The 24,802-nt window shown below is 37.0% G+C and overlaps 1 protein-coding gene across 1 annotated transcript in view; it reads left to right on the top strand.

The window, feature by feature from the left end:
* The first annotated feature begins 67 nt into the window (after positions 1-67).
* The window catches only part of IKZF3 (IKAROS family zinc finger 3), an 89,407-nt gene continuing 64,672 nt past the window's right edge, over positions 68-24,802 (top strand). The window contains exons 1-3 of the mRNA XM_052658624.1: positions 68-149; positions 3,550-3,790; positions 16,596-16,624. Coding sequence (XP_052514584.1) covers positions 68-149; positions 3,550-3,790; positions 16,596-16,624 — 352 coding nt within the window. The remainder of the gene's footprint in view (positions 150-3,549; positions 3,791-16,595; positions 16,625-24,802) is intronic.

Here is a 24,802-nt window from a genome sequence, read left to right as displayed (position 1 = left end):
GAGGGCAGGGCCCTGGCAGGTGCCGGGAGGCGAGCGCCCCGCCCCTCGCGCGCACGCGGTCGCTGTCATGCGGATGCTTCCGGTGCTTCGCGCCTCCAATCTGGCGCCATTTTCCTGCGCTCTTGTCCGCTTCGTTCGCTGGGCAGTCGGTGAGAGAAGAAAAGCGTTGGCGTTTTAGTCATTTCCTTAGTCTAGGAGCTGAAGAAATCGATGAGAGGAACGCGGTGGGCGCAATGGGATAGGGCGGATAGGGGGTGAGATTACATTAGGATCTGAGGAAGGAGAAGCTTCCACTTCACAAGAAGCAGAGAGCCCCGCGTGCGAATTCCCTATGCCTTTCTTATGAATTGTCTGAAACTGTGTGCACAATCTTTTTCAAATTCTTAACTCCCAGTTTTCACCCACCTGTGTTCTAACCCACAGAATGAAGAACCCGAAGAACTAGTGCACCAACAAGGCGTCTCCAGGGCTTTGCACTCTAGAGGAACGTTTAACCTTCATTTTCAACTTCCAGTATCATACGATGTTGAGAGACTCCACTTACAAGTGTATCCGGGGTTGTGAAGTAAGCCTGCTTTAACAAAAACAAAAACACGAGCCCAGTTGAAAGGCAAGATCTCCAAATGCTTTTTTTGCAGGGTAGATGCTCAGTCAATATCAGCGAGCTCCAAAAGAGACCAGGCCAGTGTCTTTCATGGTTCCTTCTTGGCTACTCATTTAGTGGCCTGGAAAGCCCTGCGTATTGCCTGTTTCTTAGCAGCGGGACACCCTCCGTCGTGGTTTTGAGTAGGCTGGTGGGTAGAGAGCCCAAGGTTCAGACAGGGTGCAGAATGATTATTTGGGGTGAGATCAAGAGTTTTCAGTTTTATTTCCTTTGAGCCGAGTCAGTACTTGGACTATCTCAGATGGTCCAGGAGCAGCCTTTGTCAGTGATTTCAGTTTTAGTCACTGTTAATGTTACTACATAGCATAAACCATGAAATGTGATTCGGTGAGTCAGATCCACCCTTGTCAGTTACCGTGTCTAGATTCATGGTTTAGTCTCAACTGTTCCCTTCTTAAAGTAATGATAATAAAGACAAATTTAGGCATTATCTCTGATTCCCTGGAAGTTTATCATTAAACCCACAGCGTTTTATTAGCTTCCCAGTTATAAGTAATTGATCCTTGTAAACCCTCTGTGATCAACTTTGAATACTATAAGAAGAGACTTAACCAAATGAGTAGTGATTTGTTCAAAGAATCCATCTACTGTTTTAAAGCTAACTTTTAATTTTAGAATAGTTTTACATTTACAGAAAAATTGTGAAGATAGTACCGAGTTCTCATGTATGCCCACCTATTTCCTTACAATTAACATCTTACATTTGTTATGATACCTTTCTCACAAGTAATGACCAATACTGATACCTTATTAAATAAAGTCCATACTTGATTCACATTTCCTTAGTTTTTACCTAATGGCCTTTTTCTGCTCCAGGATCCCAGTCAGGATCCCTTGTTACATTTAGTCATCAAGTCTCCTTAGCAGTGACAGTTACTCAGACATTTCTTGGTTTTGATGACCTTGACAGTTAATGGGTTTTGAGATGACATTGACTTGATCTGAACTGGTCAGGCTCTTTGCAGAATGCCTCTAGGTTAGACTGGAGCTTAACCAGTCTAAGTTAACCCTCTAGGTTAGGGTTTATGGATTGAAGGCTTTGGAGGTGAAGTACCATATTCAAGTATATATCAAGGGCACATACTGTCACATGCCTTATATCATTGTTGTTGTTAACTTGATCACCTGCCTGAGGTAGTATTTGTCTGGTTTCTGTCATATAAAGTTACTCTCTTTCCTATACCTTTTCATACTGTAATCTTTGGAAGGATGTCACTATGTGAATACCATTCTTTTAAAAAAAAAAAAAAAACCTTTTTTTGAGGGTGGGGTGCTTTGTGTGGCTTGTGGGATCTCAGTTCCCTGACCAGGGATTAAACCCAGGCCATGGCAGTGAAAGCCCGGAATCCTAATCACTAGGCCACTAGAAACACCCAAAAGTGTATTGCACACTTTAAGGAGTGGGGATTTATGCTCTACCTCCTTGAGGGTGAAATAGCTGCATCAATTATTTTACCCACTTTTAATCTATCCCCTTAAGTATCATGTTTTTGAGTCTGAAATACTCAATACTGAGCTAATTATTCACAGAGTAGTAACACATGCCATTGATAAGTATAAAGAACATTGTAATGGAAGCTAAACACCTTCTAAAACTTTTAATAACCAAATAACTATTCATCCTTACACCATCCCTGTGAAATTTTACAGTTCCTCTTCTGCTACTTTTGATGTGCTATTTTTGCCTTTAGAAACTAACAAACAACAAATTTCCCCTTTCGATACTAAAATTAGACCTAGTGTTTAGAGTATTTCTCCGAAATTGTTATTATCCTGTAGAACTCCATCCCATACACGTTATAGAGATGTTGTCATGGTGCCATAATCGTAAAACAAAGCCATTACAAGTTATTAACTCATTTAAAAATTATGTACCTATATCTATATATATGTCTCCTATACCAAGGCGTATTTAAAATAAACTAAAATTCGTAAAATTACAATATGTATTCTTTAACTGGATAAGAATGGGTTTACTCTGGTGTGGACTTCTGATGCGTAAACTCCCAACCTTAAGTCTCAAATATACTTGTATATACCAACCACATACATTTCTAACAAAGGCAAAATGGTCTTTTTGAGAATCATTTACATGTTTAACATACTGGGTAACTTCAGTGTGAAGAAAGATTCTGTTGTTTAAAAATTATATGTTCACCTCCCCTTCCCTCTCCCTATAGTCAAATGTGTGCTTCATCTCTATAATGTGGGAAGGATGTTGGGAAAAGATGTTCACTCTGTGTTCAACTAACATTTTACTGTCTTTAGTGTATCTTCCCCTTCCCACCCCAGTCTCTTAGTACTGATACCTTATATATGTATTTTTGTAAGCTGTCTCAGATCCTATTAGGAAGAAGGTAAGGTAGTAGAAAATAAACACACATAAATACAATGTGTAGTGTTTTGTGAGTGGTGGGAAATAAACCAGGCAGTTTCCAAAAGGGAAAATAAAGTGAGAATATTGCTTCCAAAATTGAAAAAGTCGAGTTGATGAAAGTGCCAACACTCTTTGGAACTGTCTTAGAACCTCCTGAAAACTTGGACCAAGAACTTTTATTATGTGAGATGAAAAGTTGAGGAAGAAGAACATATTACATTTAATAGAGTGCTCATTGATGGTATTTATGGCTATCATCCCTGAATCTAGATCAAAAGTTCCAGATTTTGCTCAAGACAAACCTCTTTGAACTTAGACTTGCAAGAAAGCAATCCAGATCCTCCCTCCCGCCGTGTGATATTACTCTCTTCTCCATTATCCTTCTAAAATAGACATTTGGAGACAATTTACTGTCTTGCCATTTCCTTCCTATTGGGGTTCTCGGCTTTGACATTCAAAAGGCGGCTGGAGGCGCAGTAGATACCTTGGCGGTGAGCGTCCTTTAAAGCCGCCGCCAGCCAGCGCCGCTGTAACCCCGCGCACAGTCCGGTCGCCGGCTCCTGCCCCTTTCAATCTGCGCCGACGCGGCGGCCGGATCCCGGGGACTCCCCGCGCTGGGAATCTCCCGCCAGCTGCGCGCTGCGAATCTCCCGCCAGCTGCACGCTGCGTCCCGGCGAAGGCAGGAGCACGTGGAGCGGCTGGGTAGCCAGAGCGGCAGCTCCAGCCCAGCCCGGCGGCGAGATGGAAGGTGAGCCTCCAGCCTGCTTCTTTTCTAAGGGGTCTTTGAAATGCTCAACCGGTGCACGCAGCAGAGAGAGTTCCTTCTGAATCTCGGTTTTGCTTCTATTTATTTCTTTTGTCAAAAGTAAATAGGCATTTCAGAGGGCAAAGCGTGTCGGTTTTCATACATCTCTCATTTGCTATCTCTCCCCCACCCCCAACCTAACTTTGGACAGTGATAATTTCTCCGCAGTTTTACCTCTTAGGGGTTGTCAGGGGTCAACTCTGATTCTGCAGAGGAGGAGTACTTATGGGGTGTCCCTGAAATGGCAGCAAACCTAAGGTGGAATAACTAATCCTTTTGCATGATTTTTTCGTCCATGGCTTCAAAGTCCGTTGGAATTGGGCTAACCTGAGTGACTTCTTTAGGATGAAAGGTGACTTTTTTTTACCCCCTAAGGGTAAATGCTGTCATATGGGAAGGTAAATTTTTAAGTAATGGCATTTGTGCTTCCCTTGGTACTCAATCTTCTAATGATAACTTATTTACTCAAAGCAAAAAATTAAGTTCACATGAAAAGTTTCATTTGAATTTTGAAAGTTATTAAACTATCCTCACTTCCCCCCAAATTTTCAGTATTATTGGGATATATATACTTCCTTGGGATAACTAAAATTTCACAGTGTTATTTTAAACTTTTCAACAGTTTTCTCCACAAGTGTTTCTAAAACCTTGAAAATGGCAGGTGCATCTCAAGTTGGAGGAGAAAATCAGAAAATAGAAAATCAAAATTTGTGAGAAACGTATTCATTCTATTAGTAAATGAGACACTGACACCTAATTAAAATGTTAACTTGATAAATAATTATCAATACTTGGATATTTTCTTCATAATGATTGAAGGCTCTCTTATTGCCAGTATACCTTGATCTTTGGCTGCTTTAGGTCTAGGATCTATGAAGTTATTAAAACTTGATTGAATATGTCAGGACACAAAATAAATTTTGTTTCATGTATAATTGAGCACAGTACTGTGATTGTAAATCTTTAATTTACACATGGGTATGTTTATAATTTTAAACTGACTTGGCACTTATACGTGTTTTTTTTTTCCTCTAAGTAGAGCGCCAAATGATAAGTCAGTGCACAGTACATATTTAGTATTCTGTAAAAAAAAATTTTAATGATCATTATTGAAAAATATTTTGAGGGTTTTCTCTTATGAAAAACTTTTTGCTTTAAATCAAGGTTTAAAAGTAAATCTAAAAATTTATACTTTGAATATTTGAAAAATGGTTTATGATGTGTAATTCTTATCATGTAAAGATTTCATTGACCAAGAACAGGAAAAAATTAGGTTGTTGTACAGTAGAAAAAATAATAAAAAAACACTCAGGCTTTAATTATTTCAAATGAATTCCTGAGTTTATTTTTGTGAAGTGATAGATCAATACTCCAAAACTATTTTTTCCTAGTCTTAGTCATTATCATTTCATTCTCAAGAATAACATATGAGTTAGTGTAAGATAGTGGAAACTGGAATGTTTCTCTATAAATGTTAATGCCCCTGAATTCATTTATTTAATGTGAAATAAATTATTAACTAAATAGCATAATTCAGGATATTAAAGCCCTAACTGACTTTTTGATAAGCTGAATAAAAAGGGAATGAAAACTTGTATGGAATTTTATTTGGAATGTACAGGCTATAAATGGAAAGAGAATACAGAATTGAATCACTAGGTGAGTTTAGATGAGTAGATTATATTCATAATCTGTGGAGATAGATGTTACATGGTATGCTTGATGCTAAGATTTCGCACTTAAAAACTAAGATTAACAGAAGGGTTAGTGATGTGAATTTGTCTATTCTAACATCACGTCCTTGAGGATCAGAGTATTTGGTGTAATAAAATATCTGGTTTATTATAGCCACTCAAGATTGGCTAATCTGGTCTATGTGTTTGATATTTAAAGTACTTTTATATTATTTTGATATTTTGGTCCCAGTTTAGAATTTGACCTATAGTGTATACCTGTCATATCTTGGCACTGTAAGCAAGTAGAGTACTTGATGAAGTACTTTTATTTTCTGCCTAATTTGGGGGCCAGATTAATATGCTATGGTTTATTGTGAAATGTGAAACTATATAGTCAGTATTTCTTCAACATATAAAATCTTTTTAAAAAGTTATTCATTTTTTCACTCATCACCAGACATTTATTGAGAATTTCTGTGTGTGAAGATGTCAGATGAAATAAGCTTTTGAAATAGAAAGTTTGTCATGTAAAGATGAAGAGTTAATGCATGTAATAAATCGAGAACTAGAATTGTTTTCTTTTCTCCCAATTTGTCAGCCTGAATATTTTCTACACAGAGATTCTTTATGTTACTGAATTTTGTTATTTGTGCTATAATAATATCTCTTCTATCTGATAGTTGAGAAATGGGTAGTTCACAAATACGAATTTTATAGATATTGGCGTATTTCTTATGTAATGTAAAACTTTTGGGATTTCCCTGGTGGTCCGGTGGTTAAGAATCCCACTTCCAATGCAGGCAATGCAGGTTCGATCCCAGGTCTGGGAATGAAGATCCCACATGCCATGAGAAAAGCCCATGTGCCACAGCTGAGACCCAATGCAGCTAAATAAATAAATATTTTTAAAAACCTTTTTTATTTCAACATTATTGGGAAGAAATCTTTCTAAGAGTATTTGTTACACAGACCCCTTATAAGTGAGGTCCTCAAGAGAAAACTTTATCTTAGGGACCCAGACTCAGTATTCTGAGCATCAGGTTATATATCGTTCTGTAGTATATTCTCATGGGGTTTTGAACTGTGCAGAGCTGAATCCCCCTACGCTAAATATTCCCAGGTTATTGTGTAATTTTTGTCTCCTTCTTGATGTCAGCTTCCCACCACATGGCTTTTGTGGTAGCCATTTTTTTCATTTCTAGCTTCCTTTCTCTGTTCTGGATGGATGGTATTTACATAGATACAGCCTCCAGATGGTGGTTTACTAGCCCTCCGTTATGAACATGTGAAGGTTGAACTGATAAAATTCAAAGGAACAAAAGCCACAGAAAGGTCATGGGCTCCTGGTAGAACATAATTTAAGAAAATTTCTGGTTGTGTTTGCTACAGTCTAATATGCTGTTTCATACTTCCATGTCTTTCCTAAAATTTTCATCCCATTCTTTACCTTGTTATGCCTACTCATTTTTTCATGCATTATCACCATGAAGGACCTCCTCATGACTTTTCCTGGTGCTTTCTGGTGGTCATTCTATTCAGTCCCTCACCTCCATCCAGCTGGGCTAAGGGCCTTTCCTTACTATGCATACTTCTCCCAATTATATTGAAATTATTCACCAATTTAAGTGTTTATTCTCTCACTGGTCTTTAAGCTTCTGAAGGCAGAAACTATGTCTTATTTTTGTATACTCAGTGCAAAGAGCAGTTCCTGGTTCATAAAAGATCCTCAGAGTTTGTGGCATTAAAGTTTCAAAATGGTGCCCAAAAGAGACTTCCCTGGTGATGGTCCAGTGGTTAAGACTTTGCCTTTCACTGCAGGGGTGCAGGTTCGATCCCTGGTCAGGGAGCTAACATCCCATATGCCTCACAGTCAAAAAACCAAACATGAAACAGAAGCATTATTGTAACAAATCTAATAAAGAATTTAAGAAAATGGTCCACATAAAAAAACTTTGAAAAAATGGTGCTGAAAAGTCATTTTCATTATCTTTATTATGATGCCTTTTATTATTCTTTGTAAATAAGGGATTGGTGCTAGCAATTCCTTGTTAGAACTCAGAAAAATGTTTAAGTATTTAAAATGGTATAACAGAAAGGAAAACTTAGAAAACAAAAATGGTATTGATTTTTTGACTAGCATATTACTTAATGCTAAACCTTACCTTTTAACATGAGCAGATTTCAGGATCACATATTAGTCCATTAAAATATGGGTCAAATATGAGGGGAAATTTACTTTCTCAGTCAGTAAGATACATGAATGGTCTCATAAAATTAGCATACATTTTCCTGGTGATACCTTTTTAATATGTTGTTAAGTTTGTCATCAGTGTATATATTTACACTTACGACTAAAAGATTATCGGTAGGTCTTTTATCAGATAACCAGTATGAGTTGGCTCCTAACTCAAGCTGTAGCTCTAGACCATGTGTGAAAAAGGAGTGATTAACACAGAAGCTGCCTGTAGTAAGTACCCAATAAATGTTTTTTGAATGTGTTAAACATACATTAGTTATTGTGGAAAAAGATTCTAAACATCACGAGAACATAGAGTAGGCTGCTGTTAAGCCTTTTGAAAATACAACTCTCCCATTAACTGGCACGTTCATAATAATTAGAAATCATAAGGATGACCGTAAGCCCTTTTGAATCACTTTTTTAAAAAAGATGAAATAATGAAACAATGATTATATTTCTATTATAGGGGGATTATTTGAAAAGTGGTATATATATATATAAAACTATTAATCATTATTGCTGTAAAATCTGTCAAAATAATCCCTAATGATCCTGATGAGATAATTTTTTCAGCCTTAATGAAATCTGCTTTTGCATCCAGAATTAAAGTTCTTAGAGTACAAAGTGATGTACAGTAAATCAATATAATTTGGAGTCAATACCATATTATATTGGACAGGTAGCCCATCTAGAAGACAGAAAAAATGAAATGTTTAATAATAGATATGAAACAGAATAAAAGCATTTATGAAGCAGTGCTTTTTATGCATCAAAAATTCAAAAGCCGCTTACCTCCTGACTTATTATGTCAATGGAATTGGCAACATATCACAAATTATATTTATTAGCAACTGTTTTTAGAGATAACATTTTTGGCACATCAGGTTATTTGTGGGTTTATAAAGGAAACTTTTTAAAATAAGAGAAATGGAAAACATTTCAATAGCATCACTGATGAAGCAGTGCAAAACTGTATTTTTTACTCTTAGCTCTTAATTATTTAAAGATTATTTAACTGGATTTCTTGCATATTTTGGTCATTAGTACACCTGTTGCCCCGTCCAAACTGTCAGATTCCAAAGTGTAGGGATCTTTTTATCACCAGTGATAACTAGTACCCTGCTTAGTCCCTAGCACATGATAGGACTGCAGTCATATTTATTAAATAAATCAACTAATAAATTGCCTGTGTTTGGTCATTTGACTATTTATTTGTTCAACTTTTATGGTAAAGATAGTAAAGAAAATAGTGACATGAAAGCTAGTTAATTTTTCCGGTTAATTTGTCAGAGGTTCTATTAAAGGTTTGATAGAAGAGCTTCGAATGTTGGCTGAATTCAACAGGATGAATACTGTTATTTTTTTCTAATCCAATACTGGCTTAACTTTGGGCAGAATAACATAGTGAAATCTAATCCTTGGCTTTGCTACATTTTTTGCAGTGTTTCAGCAAGCCACAATAAACTATTTCTTCACAACAAATGTTTTGCTTTTTAAAGTTGAGAATACCATATTTTACTTCATTTGATTTCTCTATCACACAATGATCAGTTTATTTGCAAAGTATTATCCGTTTGAGAGAATGTTAATATAGCAGAATATTTAGAACATGAGAGCAATTTTATATGAGCAAATATGCACAGGAAAAAAATTCAGTGCACAACCACGATCTTACTCATACCACATTTATAAATTGTTAATATTTTCAAAGAGCTGGTTAAAAAGTTTTATTTTGAGGTCTGAATATACATTTTATAGGGATAATCTTCAATGTGCTAATATTTGGTAAATGATACACATGAAAGTCAAATTGAGCCTCTGATATACATTTGTGCTACTGTCTACACTGTGCACAAGTGTATAACAAATGATCTTCAATTGCAGAGATAAAGGCAGATGATGGCAAAAATGATTAGTTGTTAAATATTACGAAAACCGTTTTTTCAGAGTGGAGCTATTATATTTTACATCAGCTATGATATAACTCCACATTCATAAAAAGTTGATTATTGAGCATGCTCAATTTTTATCCACAGAATATTTTTTTCCTATGCATATGTGCTCATGTAAAGTTGTTTAGGTAAGGATATTACTATAGGGACCACTGCTACTTAGCTATTGACCCTTTGCCTCTACCACAGATCAGCAATTGGCAGTCTTTTAGGAAGCTGTTCCCTATTCTAGGTTGGAATCTCTTGCTTTTCTGAAACTTAGTAATATTTTATGTCATCTAATGACTGCTAGAACCTAACTGTATTTTATGCATAAAGTATTCTTGCATGGTTTTAATGCAATCTAAATTGTTTAAGAATGAAACTGCTGTCTACTGGGTTGGCCAAAAAGTTTGTCTGGGTTCCTTTTGACCAACCCAGTAAGTTAAAGGAAGATGATTCTTTCTTTAGTTTAGAGCCAAGACTTTTGCCATTATTGATGCAAGCTATATCTTGCATATTTTGTCTCTTGCATTCATGATGATTCTATAAACACATCTGACTACCTTCTTATTATGTCTTCTATAATAATTTACTAGTACATTTAGATATTAAAACAAATTATTTTATTTATTTCACATTTATGTTACAGTTAGGTTTTTATTTTTAGAAAACTTCGATGTGTGGATAGGTTATTTTTAATTTATGATGGTGTGTGTGTGTGTGTTAGTCATTCAGTTGTGTCCGACTCTCTGTTACCCCATGGACTGTAGCCTGCCAGGCTGCTATGTCCATGGAATTCTCTAGGCAAGAATACTGGAGTGGGTTGTTGTTCCCTTCTCCAGGGGATCTTCCCAACCCAGGGGTCGACCTGGGGTAAAGAGGTATTATAAAATACTTTTTCTAAAAGAGGAGGGCACTTGGTCTTGATAAGGTTGAGAACTCCTCTAAGTTTATAATACTGCAAGAGACCAGCAAGTCTGAATAAGATGATGTGTACAAAAATCACCTTGCATTCTACCAGAAGTAAAGTTAGGATCCAGCACATGTTCAGTTTAATTCATAATTCATTTACAAAGATCCTTTAAACACCTGTTAATCCAAGTGTGGTGTATGGACCAGTAGCACTGGCAACATCTGGGACATGTTACAGATGCAGAATCTCAGGCCAGATATGCTGAATCAAAATCTGCATTTTAATGAGATTCCTAGGGCATTCTTGTGCACACTAAAATCTGATAAACATGGCCCACAGTTTGAAAAGTATTAGTGAAACATCACTTTCATAGCACACACTGGGTTAGCAGTAGATCATCTTTATATCTTTCAGTTCAGTTCAGTTCAGTCACTCAGTCGTGTCTGACTCTTTGCAACCCCATGAACACCAGGCCTCCCTGTCCATCACCAACTCCCGGAGTTTACCCAAGCTCATGTCCATTGAGTTGGTATGGACATATGGATACCATCTAACTATCTCATCCTCTGTCATCCGCTTCTCCTCCTGCCCTCAATCTTTCCCAACATCAGGGTCTTTTCAAATGAGTCAGCTCTTCGCATTAAGTGGCCAAAGTATTGGAGTTTCAGCTTCAACACCAGTCCTTCCAATGAACACCCAGGACTGATCTCCTTTAGGATGGACTGGTTGGATCTCCTTGCAGTCCAAGGGACTCTCAAGAGTCTTCTCCAACACCACAGTTCAAAAGCATCAATTCTTCTGCACTCAGCTTTCTTTATAGTCCAACTCTCACATCCATACATGACTACTGGAAAAACCATAGCCTTGACTAGACGGACCTTTGTTGACAAAGTAATGTCTCTGCTTTATAATATGCTGTCTAGGTTGGCCATAACTTTCCTTCCAAAGAGTAAGTGTCTTTTAATTTCATGACTGCAGTCACCATCTGCAGTGACTTTGGAGCCCCCAAAAATAAAGTCAGCCACTGTTTCCCCATCTATTTGCCATGAAGTGATGGGACCAGATGCCATGTTCTTAGTTTTCTGAATGTTGAGCTTTAAGCCAACTTTTTCACTCTCCTCTTTCACTTTCATCAAGAGGCTTTTGAGTTCCTCTTCACTTTCTGCCATAAGGGTGGTGTCATCTGCATATCTGGGGTCATTGATATTTCTCCTGGCAATCTTGATTCCAGCTTATGCTTCTTCCAGCCCAGCGTTTCTCATGATGTACACTGCATATAAGTTAAATAAGCAGGGTGACAATATACAGCCTTGACGTACTCGTTTTCCTATTTGGAACCAGTCTGTTGTTCCATGTCCAGTTCTAACTGTTGCTTCCTGACCTGCATATAAGTTTCTCAAGAGGCAGGTCAGGTGGTCTGGTATTCCTATTGTTCTAGAATATATTTTTATTGTTTATATCCTGGTTTTAAAAGAAAGCTGAGCAATGAAAGTTTTTATAACATTTGATTTTGACTTACCTTGTAATATAACGTTTATATTAATTCAAAAGTCAGAAATGTTTATTCATTCATTCTTCATTCAAAAACCGTTCACTGACTGTTATGTGTCTTGTATGCAAAATATTGGCAATATAATGGTGAAGAAGACAACAGTGCTTTTGCCCGCTCGGAATTTACAGTCCTGGGTGTTCTTTGAAAGGACTGACGCTAAAGCTGAAATTCCAATACTTTGGCCACCTCATGCGAAGAGTTGACTCATTGGAAAAGACTCTGATGCTGGGAGGGACTGGGGGCAGGAAGAGAAGAGGATGACAGAGGATGAGATGGCTGGATGGCATCACTGACTCGATGGACATGAGTTTGGGTGAACTCTGGGAGTTGGTGATGGACAGGGAGGCCTGGCGTGCTGCAGTTCATGTGGTCGCAAAGAGTCGGACATGACTGAGTGACTGAACTGAACTGAGGAAGGTAGGCTCCCAAACAAATAAACCCCCAATGAAAAGATTTGAATTATTTGAAGTGTTATAAAAGAACAGTGCTAAAAGGAAGAATAATGCTCAGGGCAGGGTTGGTGCACCTCTCCTCTGAATAAAAAGTCTGGCTACAGATAGAAATTTGGTCATCCTCAGCACGTAGATGATCTTTCAGTTCAGTTCAGTTCAGTTGCTCAGTCATGTCCGACTAGCGCCATGAGAATGACTGGGGCCACCTATTGTGAGAAGAGGGCTCGGGATCAAGCCCTGAGACGCATCCTACTTAGGTGGTCATGTAGAGGCGGAGGGGCTAACATAAGAGAAACAGCATGGCGAGACAAGTAGGAAAACCAACCGAGTGTGGTGTAATGGAATTCAGAGGAGAGAGTGAACAGCTATGTTCACTGTTGCTGGAAAATCAAGTAAAGTGAGGACAAATAGTGTGGGCTGGTTTGGGGCAATGTAAAACTTGTTAGTGACCTTAACAAAAGTGGTTTTTGTGGAGTTGTGGGGATGGAAACCAGACTGAAATGGTTAAAGCAGGAAGGGGAATAGAAGAAGTAGAATCACTGGGTACAGGTTATATTCTCCAGAAGTTTAGCTAGGAGGTGAAGCAGAGAAATAAGTGGGGCTATTGCTGGAGAGAAGCATAGATGTGGATCAAGAGATTTTGTTTGTTTGTTTTTGTTTTCCAAAGATGAATGACACAAATTATCTGTAGCCTAAGTTTAGTGAAAAAAGGAAAAAAATCAAAGATCAAAATTGAAACAAATCTTGAAATCTCAATCCTTAGGAAAATTTGATTGGAGAATTAGCTATCACTGAAAATATCTTCATATTTAGGTGGTACATAACATGTAAATAAATTTCCTCACCATAAGAATTTTTACACGGGGCCCATTCAGAGGATGGTTGGTATAGATATAGCCCATAAAAACTATAGAAAACTTATGAAAATCTCCCAAATTTCAAATGTTTTTTTAAAAGAAGATACTGCTATAATTGCATTTTTAAAGTTTGGGCTTTTTTTTGGCTAAACTATGTGGCTTGCAAGATCTTAGTTCTCTGACCAGGGATTGAACCCAGAACCCCAACAGTGACAGTGCCAAGTCCTAACCACTGGATCTCCAGGAACTCCTTTGGTGTTTTAGATATTTGAAAATGATTGTGTTCAATAGATTTATTTTTAATTAAGGAATAGTTTATCCAATGAGGTATACGTTTCTTACATATACAGGTTGATTAATTTTTATCTATATGCATTCCTTCAAAGTCAAGATAGGAAACATTTTATACCAGAAACATAGCATTTAAATCGATTATACTTCAGTAAAATAAAATTTAGAAAAAGACATTTGCATTACTCCAGAAGATTCCCTTTGTGCCCATTTATAAAACCTCCCTTTACACCAAGTAAAAAGGGTTTCTCAGGTGGCACTAGTGGTAAAGAACCCTCCTGCCAATGCAAGAGACATAAGTGAGACGGGTTTAATCTCTGGGTCAGAAAGATCCCCAGAAGGAGGGCATGGCAACCCAGTTCAGTATTCTTGCCTGGAGAATCCCCATGGACAGAGGAGCCTGATGGGCTACAGTCCGTAGGATTGCAAAAAGTCGGACGTGACTGAAGTGATGGAGCACGCACACCAAGTAAAGCGCTATTCAGACTTCTGTAACCATAGATCAGTTTTCTTGTTCTTGACTTCTGCATGAATCATACAGTAGGTCCTTTTTGGGTGTCTGGTTTCTTTTACTCAACATACCTTTGAGATTCATCTATATTGTTACATTTATTAATAGTTCATCCTTTTTTATTATTGAGTAGTATGAATATACAACTTGTTTATTAATTGTACTGTTGATGAACATTGGATTTGTTTCCATTGTTTATCTATATGATGAATATTCTTGTACATGTCTTTTGATGGACATATACATTCATTTCTCTTGGATATATATCTAGGACTAGCATTTCTAAGTCATAGTGTGGGTGTGTTCTTAGGTATGATGCATACTGCCAAACAGTTTCTGAAGTGGTTGGACTTGTTACCCTCTCACTGGTGATCCCCAGTTGTTCCACATCTTGTCAACACTTGCTGTTGTCAGTCTTTTAAATTTTAGCTATTCTGGTAGGTGTTTAGTGGTATTTTATTGTGATTTTAATTTGTATTTTCCTGATGAATAATGATGTTGAGTACCTTTTTGTATGTTTATTGGCTATTTACGTATTCTTTTTCTTGAAGTGCTATAAGTCTTCTGTACATTAAAAAAAATTGGATTGTTTATATTTTTCTTATTGATTTTGTAGGCATTTAAAATTTAAAAGCATAAACTTCATCAGATGTGTATTGCAAATATTTTCTCTGGGTCTGTAACTTGTTTATTTATTTTCTTAATCTATTTGATAAACAGAATTCTTAATTTTAATGAAGACTAAGTTCTTTTTTTTCCTTTGGGGATTAAGTCTTTGCCTATCCAAGGCCATGAAAATATTCTCCTATAGTTTCCTCTAGAAATTTGATTGTTGTAGTTTTCACATTTAAGTCTGTCACCCATCTTCAATTGATATTTTGTTTTTAACTTCAGTTATTTTATAACCAACTAGGCATTTTACAGTTACGAAATGAAAATCTTACTTGCAGTATGTTGGATTCAATCATTTTAGCACAATTTTTAAAAGTGTCAATGGCATGAAATGCTCATTCTTTCTTTTCTCTCTGCATGTTTTTTGGCACGTGATACCCATGGTAAAATATATTTTTCTACAACTTTAGAGTAACAGACCTTTCAAGGAAAAAAACACTAGATATTGAATTTGCTGTTTAAGATCTGTGCCCTGCAGTCTATAATTTCTTCACATTTAATCTAAGGAAAATGGAATATTTTGTTTAAAAAAAAAAGAGGGTAACGTGGGCTGTATTGATCTGATGTTCTTAGAGAAGTATTCTTGATGTCTCTTAACCTTTACCTTGGTCCAAAGAGGAGGGAAAGGAAGGATTTCATGGTTGGAGAGACTATTCTCATTTTAAGGCATGCCCCCCCTTTTTTAATATCTTCCTTTCCTCTCACTTGAGGTATTTGAAATTAATTGGGTCTAAAATGTCTTCTAGTTCTGACCTTCCAAGATTTATAATCTATGTAGGAAAGCACCTTAAAACATTATTTAAATTCTTTGAAACAAAGGTTGAAACTCAAGAGAGGAATCCTGTTTCTCTTCATAATATGCCACTGACATTGTACCTTTGGACAATTACATGACTTTATATTTTTTGTCATTCTTTTGTCTTAAATTTTGTTTGTAAAATGGGAAGAATAATAAATGCCATTGCACCTGTTTATTTTCCAGAGATGCTATGAGATAATATGAAGTCTCTTTGCATTCCTGGGCTAAGTGCTTGATGCCACATTTTTGGAGGACCATAGGCAAACAAAACCAGGTTCAGAAGAAAGCTCTCACCATGGTTAGGGAACTGAGTGGTAGCATTTGTGTAATAATTTATTCTGGATGTTCCCAGAAAGCTGAAGTAGGACCTGAAATGGACAGTTCAGGAGATTTTGAGTTCCACTGTATTTAAGGAGGAACTTTTTAAAACATTAGAATTTTTCTGAAAAGGAAAAGTATAACTTCTGTATTCTTGGAAGTGTCTAAGCAGAGACTTCATAATCCAAATAGTTGGATGTTGGAGAAAATTCAAATATCAACTGGCAGGGAAAGACGAGATAAGATAGGTAAGATATCTACTTCAATTCCAACGTTTCTAATTTCATTGATTATAAGGATCATTTTGTAGTCAGTGACTCAGTTTCCAAAGCTTTTTGTTAAAACGTAAAAGTGGACATTTTAAATTTAAGAAAGAGGTATGGGGATAGAGAAATCAGTTTATTGTTATGAAGGTAAAGGGAAATGCTGACACTCAAAGACAACTTTCTGGCTGCTGTCAGGCACCAGTGCTGAGGACAGCTGGCAAACTCAGTGCAGGGCTCTTTCTGAGACTGACATTTTGGTCTCTTTTAGCTCCTACGCTGTGCTGGAAAGACAGACCAGCAAGTGGAAATCTGATCTCTGAAATTAAGAATAGAATTATATTAGCTGGTATTCTTTTTTTTAGCTTTTGTTTTGTGTTGGAGCATAGCCAGTTAACAGTGTTGTGATAGTTTCAAGTGAACATTGGAGGGACTCAGCCATACATATACTTATATCCATTCTCCCGCAAAGTCCCCTCCCCACCAGGCTGCCACATAACATTGAGCAGAGTTCCATGTTTATTAGCGGATATCCTTTACTGAATGCTAATTACTTAAAGTAACAAAATGAAAACAAGTTTACAATCATTCGAATTAAAATTATGGTTGCATGTTTTGTTGCTAATGTAAATATTTGATTTTGTTCATAGATAACATATTATTCACGTGTGAATTTTGATGAAATCTCAATTAACCAGATCCTTATCATTTTCAATTTTAAATTTTATTTGTAATCTACCCCTTTTCATTTTGTAGCACATAAAATGCTAGAATCTCAGAGAAAAATCTTGGTATATTTAACAAAAATTCTAACTTATGAAATTTTTTAAACAGCATCTTTGTCAAAGAGAGAATCTTAAGCAGTAAAAACAAATTTGAAATTGTCATCTCTCAGCAAGCATATGATGAGGCTTGTTTTCACTTCTGGTAGAAAACAATTTGAGATTGCTAATAAAGCTTTGAATTTGTAGAGTGCTTGGAAAACTACAAAAGAAATAACCTTTAACTTTAACAGTCCAATATATTTGTGAACTATATCAGTAACAGAAGCTATGCATTTTTTATAAGATTTATTGTTTATGTTGTCTTTGTATGGTTTTAGTATCAGGGTGATAGTGGCCTTGTACAATGAGTTTGGAAGTGTTTCTTTCTCTGCAATTTTTAAAAAGAGTTTTAGAAGGATGGGCATTAGCTCTTCTCTAAATGTTTGATAGAATTCTCCTGTGAAGCCATCTGGTCCTGGGCTTTTGTTTTTTGGGAGATTTTTTTTATCACAGCTTCAATTTCAGTGCTTGTAATTGGGTTGTTCATAATTTCCATTTATTCTTGGTCCAGTCTTGGAAGATTGAACTTTTAAAGAATCTTTCCATAAGATTTATTGTTTAGGAGGTAAAATGTCATTGGAAAGCACAGTACAACACCAGTGTCAATGGAAAACAGTAATTATTTAATTAAACAAAAAATATATCAGGAGATTATTTAGTTATGGCAAGAGCAGGAGGGAAATTGATATGAAAGAGTGTTAAGTAGGGATTGTAATTTTGGCTTTTAAATTAGGTAAGAAAAATGATTTTATCTAATGATATAAAAATTCTAATGAACATGCTGAGTTTATTTTGTATGCACATATATAAGTACTTTATTTTTGGTTGCACTGAGTCTCCGTTGCTTTTGCTCGGCTATCTCTACTTATGGTGAGTGGGGGACTACTCCTAGTTGTGGTGCATGGGCTTCTCATTGTGGTGGCTTCTCTTGTTGTGGAGCACAAGCTCAGTAGTCGTGGCTCATGGGCCCTAGAGAGTGGGTTCAGTAGTTGTGCCACATGGACTTAGTTGCTCCACAGGATGTGGAATCTTCCCAAACTAGGGATTTAACCCATGTCCCCTGAATTGACAGGCAGATTGTTTTTCCACTCTGCCACTTGGGAGGCCCCATATAGGTAAATTTAGAAATATTTTATCTGGATGTTTGGCATCATGTGGGTTTTCTTTCTTAACCCTTTGAAGAGTCACATTAATTTTTTAATCAGTAAAATTTATAAAGTTCTTTGTATGAAGATGCTGTCTATATTCTTTACCTTTTTGATGACTGCATTAATAGAAAGTGCTTTCCCCTAAAATTCCAATTGTAGGAGTTTAGAAAACATTGATAGAAGATGAGCATTGTTAAGCTGTTTCCTAGTATAATTTCTTTAGAATTTTCATTGATTTAACTTTTATACATGTTTTCTTTCCTGACCTAAAGTTGTAATGTTTGCTTTAAATAACTTTGCATTGAGTGGTATCCCAAGCGACAACGAGATATTCTAAAATCTAGAGCTGTGCCCTTCAGTAGAACTTTCTACGGGAGTGGAAATATTCTTTATCTATATTCTCCAATATGAAAGACCCTTAGCTACATGTTCTGTTGAATACTTGAAACGTGGTTGGGTAACTGAGAAACTAAAATTTTAACTTTAATTAACTTAAATTTAAACTCAAATTGGCACATGTGGCTAGTGGCTATTGTACTGGACAGTGCATTGTTAGTGTTAGTATTAATAGTAGATTTGACCAGGTCTTGACAAACTTTTTCTAAAAGGTTACCAGATAGTGAATGTTTTTGGCTTTGCAAGGCATATAGTTTCTGTTGCAAGTACTCAACTCTGCTCTTGGAATACAGAAGCAGCTGTAGACAACATGGATTTGGCCATGCTTCAGTAAAACTTTATTTATGAACACTGATGTTAGAATTCCACACAATTTTCAAGTTGCATGAAATGCATCTTTCTGATTTTTTTCAACCATTAAAAAATGTAAACTCAGTTCACAAGTCATACAAAAACAGGTGATAAGCTGTAGTTTGTAGAACCTTGACCTAGATTATTTATAAGTAGCAAAGATAGAGATGTAAAAGTTCATGTATTAATTCAACAAATATTTATTGAGTGGCTGTCATAATGGGTACTATTTTGAGAGCTGAAAATATAGCAAAAAGCAATAAAAATTACAGCCAACGTCCATGTTTTCATTAAGTTTACATTCTGGTGGGGTGGGGAGGAGACATTTTAAAAGTGAACAAATAGGGACTTCCCTGGTGGTCCAGTGGCTAAGACTCTGTGCTCCCAATGCAGGGGGCCTGGTTTCAATCCCTGGTCAGGGAACTAGATCCCACCTGCCGCAACTGAGAGTTCACATGTCATAACTAAAGATCTTGCATGCAACAATGAAGACCAAAGGTTCTGCATGTCACAACTAAGAGCTGGCACAGCCAAATAAATAAATACTTTTTTAAAAAAATGAATAAATATATGTAAGGTGGTGAAAATGAAGAAATTGTATGAAGGAAATTTTATAATGTAAGAGAAAAAAGTGACGATGAAGAATGACCTCTTATTATAGAGTAGTTAGGTAAAGCTGGTTTGATAGGGTAACTTTTGAGCACACACCTGAATGAAGAAAGGAGGTAGGGCGGGTGGCTGTCTGAGGGAAGAGCATTTTGGTCAGAGGGACGGGTAAAAACAAAAGTCCTGAGGCAGGAACATGCTTTACCCAATTCAAGTAATAGAAGAGGTAGAAAATTGACAGGAATTAGATTTTAATAGAATTAATCCACTTTGGAATTCTTCCATCATTTGTACTGTATATATTAATATCAGTAAAGGGAATTAATATTTTTGTCAAAAGAAGTATAGGGACCTTTCCTTCTTAGCTTTCTAGAGCACTTTTTTTTGTTTGGAAAATAGTTTAAAACTATGTTGACTGCCAACACATTAAAAATACCCAAATGGACCCCACCATGGAAATTTTTGGAAGTCTTTTTTGGACTGAACTATGAAGGAATTGCAAAATTATCCATTAAAAACTGTAAAACTTTTGCTGCACTTATAAATATAGGTTTCTGGTCTTCAGGTGGGAATTCCTTTATCATCTATTCACTACTAGACTTCACAGTTTTATAAAGATGTTTACATTCAAGAAGGGGAAATACACTTCAGTCTGCTTTGTTCCTGTATTTTAAGTACTTTATAGCACCTAAGAAGAGTATCCATATAGCCTGATTATAGATGGCTTTCTTTTCTTTTCTTTTTGGCTGTGCCACAGCATGTGGGATCTTGGTTCCCTGACCAGGGATTGAACCTGTGTCCCCTGCAGTGGAAACGTGAGTCTTCACCACTGGACTTCCAGGGAAGTCTTAGATGGTTTAAATGTCTCCTTCAAATTTTGAATACTCAGATAGTAAAATCTCCTTTTTTCCCTTGGAAACTGTACTCAGTTCCTTCTGGTGTTATTTATGCCACACAAAGGCTGCTTGAAAAAATATTAAGAGCTATTTAAATATCACTGTCAGAGAGTTTAAAAGGCTCAGGGGACTAGGACCTTTTTTCTTTAGCTCACCAAATCAAAAGCCATCTTGTTCTGTAATAACTAAAAGGTGTTTTCACATGAAGATTGTTCGTGTGAAACTTTTGAGCTACTTTTCTTTCTTTTTTTTTTGGTTCAGAATCCCTTTAGTATGCAGTTAAAAGTTTCACAGTTAGCTGAAAAAAAAAAAAAAAGCTTTTAAAAAAACTCCCACTATCAAACTTACAGAAAAGTTGCAATACAGTACAAAAAACTAATTTTTTTTTCCGGAAATTTTGAGAGTAAGTTGCTGACATAAAGCCCTATCCACCTTGACTACTTTAGTGTGTGTTCTACCTTCTCCTACATAACCAGGAAACAACTATCAAAATCAGGACATTAACATTGAGACATTACTACAATTTAATCCCAGACCCCACTCAGATTTCTCCAGTAGCTTCTATAATGCCCTTCACCTCAGGAGAATTTGGCTCAGAATCACATATGCATTTAGTTGTCACGTCTCTTCCCTGTCCTTCAGTTTGGAATAGTTCCTCAGTCGGTCATGACTTTGACACTTTTGAGAATTACAAACCAGGTATTTTGTAAATTATCCCTCAATTAGAGTTAGTTTTCTCATGGTTAGATTTAGATTGTGCATGTCTGGCAGGTATATCACAGAAGTGAAGCTGTGTTCTTTTCATTATCAGTGGACACATAATTTTCATTTGTCCTGTTACTGATAATGATCACTTTACTCAGTTCAGTGGTGTCTACAAGGTTCTTCACTATATAGTTTCTCTTTTTGTCTTTGTAATAATATTTTGAGAAGAAGCATTTTGAAACTATGTAAATTTTTCCATTTGTTACTGGACTTTAAATTTATCAACTACTTACTAATGTCAATATGGACTCATGAATTTATGCTTTTTAATAGGTTGTAATCCAATACTGTCATTATAATTTTGATGCTTCCTTGTCTCAGATTTGACCAGTGGGAATCCCTTCAAAATAATTTCCATATCCTTTTAATATATGTTCTTGTTTATGTGAGCACTTCCTTGCTTTGTGGCACAACAAAATGTTCCAGACTCATCTGTACTCTCCCTCCCCCAGTGCTGGAGTCAGCCCTTTCTCCAAGGAATATGGTTTTTATAAGTTGAGAATGATGCTTAGAAGTTAATATCCATATCCTGAAAGCTGTTGTGGTGTCACTGCTCCCAGGGGCTCTCAGTGGACAGAGCTAGAGACCATGTGTGTTATACCATACATATACACACATTTCCATCTGTATTTTGTATCAATTTATATATAGTTGAAGCCACGTGTTCCTGCCAGTACTTCCATTTCCAATATAGGACCACAGGTTTCCATATTTATAACTCCCTTCTCAGACAGAGAAAAACCTGTGTCTTATTATCCTTATTATATTTTTCTTACTTAATCAGTCCTCCTTTGTATAAACAGTCATCCACTGCCACTGCCATTTCCTCTTCAGTGAAGATTCTTACCTTGCCTCGTTTGGTTTCTGACATCCTGTACTGCAGGCACTGATCTATGTGGATACCCTTTTCAACTATGGGGGTCTAATGGGCTTCCCAGATAGCTCAACTGGTAAAAAGTTTACCTGCAGTGCAGGAAACCAGTTCGATTCCTGGGTCGGGAAGATCCCCTGATGAAGGGATAGGCTAACCATTCCAGTATTCTTGGGCTTCTCTGGTGGCTCCGACAGTAAAGAATCCACCTACAATGCAGAAGACCTGGATTGGAAAGATCCTCTGGAGGAGGGCGTGGCAATCCACTCCAGTATTCTTGCCTGGAGAATCCCCATGGACAGAAGAGCCTGGTGGGCTACAGTCCATGGGGTCGCAAAGAGTCAAACACAACTGAGCAACTAAGCACGGCACACATCCCAGTGCAAAGCTGCCCTTAATATGTGGCTGCCCTCTTCAACCCAATCAAGTTCTGACACTTTGCCTTGGATACTCCCAAACATAGAAACTCTCCTCACTCCATTTGGGCTCTTTGGCGCCCCCACTGTCCCTATGTGGGAGCCTTGCTAACCCTGTCTGCTCCCTGAAATGAGAGCACCCCTCGGCATAGGTGGCCTCTTCTCTATGCTCAGGCTCTGACTCCTCATGCTAGGCCATCCTTTACTTGGATATGTTCTTCATCACTCCAGCCCAGGTGATTCTCCTGCCCTTCTCATCCTGCTTAGGCTCTGACTTGCCGATCTGTCTGCCCTTCATGTAGAATCCCTCCTCATCTCATGCTAAATGTGCACCCCATACAGGCACGCTGTTCATATTGGTTGGTTTCCAACAGCCTACCCTGGCCTGTCCCTATTCCTTGTATGGACATTTCTTTCACCCATCTTGGGTTTTAACACTGCATATTAGGCTGCCCCTTTGCTTATTTTACAAAAGGCTTCCCTGGTGGCTCAGATGGTAAAGAATCTGTCTGCAGTGCAAGAAACCTGGGTTCAATCCTTGGCTAGAAAGATCCCCTGGAGTAGGAAATGGCAACCTACTCCAGTATTCTTGCCTGAAGAATCCCATGGACACAGGAGCCTAGTGAGCTACAGTCCATGGTGTCATAAAGAGTCGGCCATGACTGACTGACTGACTAATGCTTGCTTATTTAAAAAATATTTGCATTTTTCCTGCACTTAGGCTTTGCTGCTAACATCTAATGGGTGGTGTGTTAAACTTTAATATTAAGATAGAATGTAAGTGCAGTGACTGTATTTTTCAAAACAAAAATTGAAATACGTCTGAAATGTAGATTATTTGAAATCAGTGGTGTCTGGAGCAGTTATGGGTATATGATCACCATTGAAATAAAGAACAAATGGAGAGTTTCCATTTCTAGTAGTAGAGGAGGTTGGTCTCGTTGAACCAACCTAGCAGATAACAATTATAATTCTGGACAAAATATGAAAAATCTATTACCTGCAGGAATTGGAAAATAACCAAAACCAACCTGTTTTTAAGGCTGTTTTGCTCAAAGGCAGGTCCCAGTTTTAGCATCTGGGTGACCAAAACTTGAATAGATAATCCACAGTTTTACTAGCTTAAAAAACCATAGCAATCACAAGCAATCATAGGAGCAAAGGGGGAAATCCTAGGGTGGAGAGGGTAGAGAGGGTCTTTTGTGTATAAATGCTCTAGCTGGACCAAGTCTTAAGCTAATCCTTGAACTACACTTGTATGGTTCACACCCGGAGCAGTCCATCTGAGGTGAAAGTAACTGAACAGAAATTTACGCTTCTGCAAGAGTGACCAATTTGTGCCAGTTTTCCTGAGGCTGTGAAAGTTCTGTAGTCTTGGAAAACCTTCAATCCCAGGTGTACTGGGACAATTGATTACCCTAGATGCTTCCCACCACAATGAAACAGAGTGTGAGTTTAACTACATGCTTTAAAAAGTGAAATAAACAAAGAAAATCTCCTATATCCTTCAAAGGAACATAACAAACTCCAGAAATTCTGTAACATATCTTCATAATTTTCAGGGTACAATCCATAATTTTTAGATTATTTGAATAAGCAGGAAAATGTGACCCATACTCAAGAGAAAAAGAAATTATAGGTGACTAACCCCAAAATGATATAGATATTAGAACTGGAGGACAAGACTGTTAAACAAGTGTAATAATTATACTCAGATGCAAAGGAAAATGTGCTTGTAATGAATTAACAAATAGGAAATCTAGCAGAGAGACTATGTGTCGTGTGCTCAGTCGCACAATTGTGTCTGACTTTTTGTGACCCCATGGACTGTAGCCCACCAGGCTTCTCTGTCCATGGGATTCTCCAGGCAAGAATACTGGAGTGCGTTGCCATTTCCTACTCCAGAGAGAGACTATAAAAAAGATCAAAATAGAATTCTAGAACTAAAAATTACAGTATCTGAAATAAAAAACTCACTGAATAGGCTTGATAACAGATTAAGATGACAGAAGAAGGGATAATGAACTTGAAGATTCATTAATGAAAGTATTCAATCTGAGCAACAGAGAAAAGAACTTTAAGGGGAAAAGAACAGGACCTCAAGAAAATGTAGGAATATGAAAAAATTTAACATGCACATGTAGATGAAGTCCTTGAAGAAAAAGGGCAAAATAATGGAGGAGAAAAAGAATTTGAAGAAATAAT

The sequence above is a fragment of the Budorcas taxicolor genome, chromosome 19 (genome assembly GCF_023091745.1).
Source record: "Budorcas taxicolor isolate Tak-1 chromosome 19, Takin1.1, whole genome shotgun sequence".
In the NCBI taxonomy this organism is placed as follows: domain Eukaryota; kingdom Metazoa; phylum Chordata; class Mammalia; order Artiodactyla; family Bovidae; genus Budorcas; species Budorcas taxicolor.
This window is presented reverse-complemented; position numbering and strand designations above follow the sequence as displayed.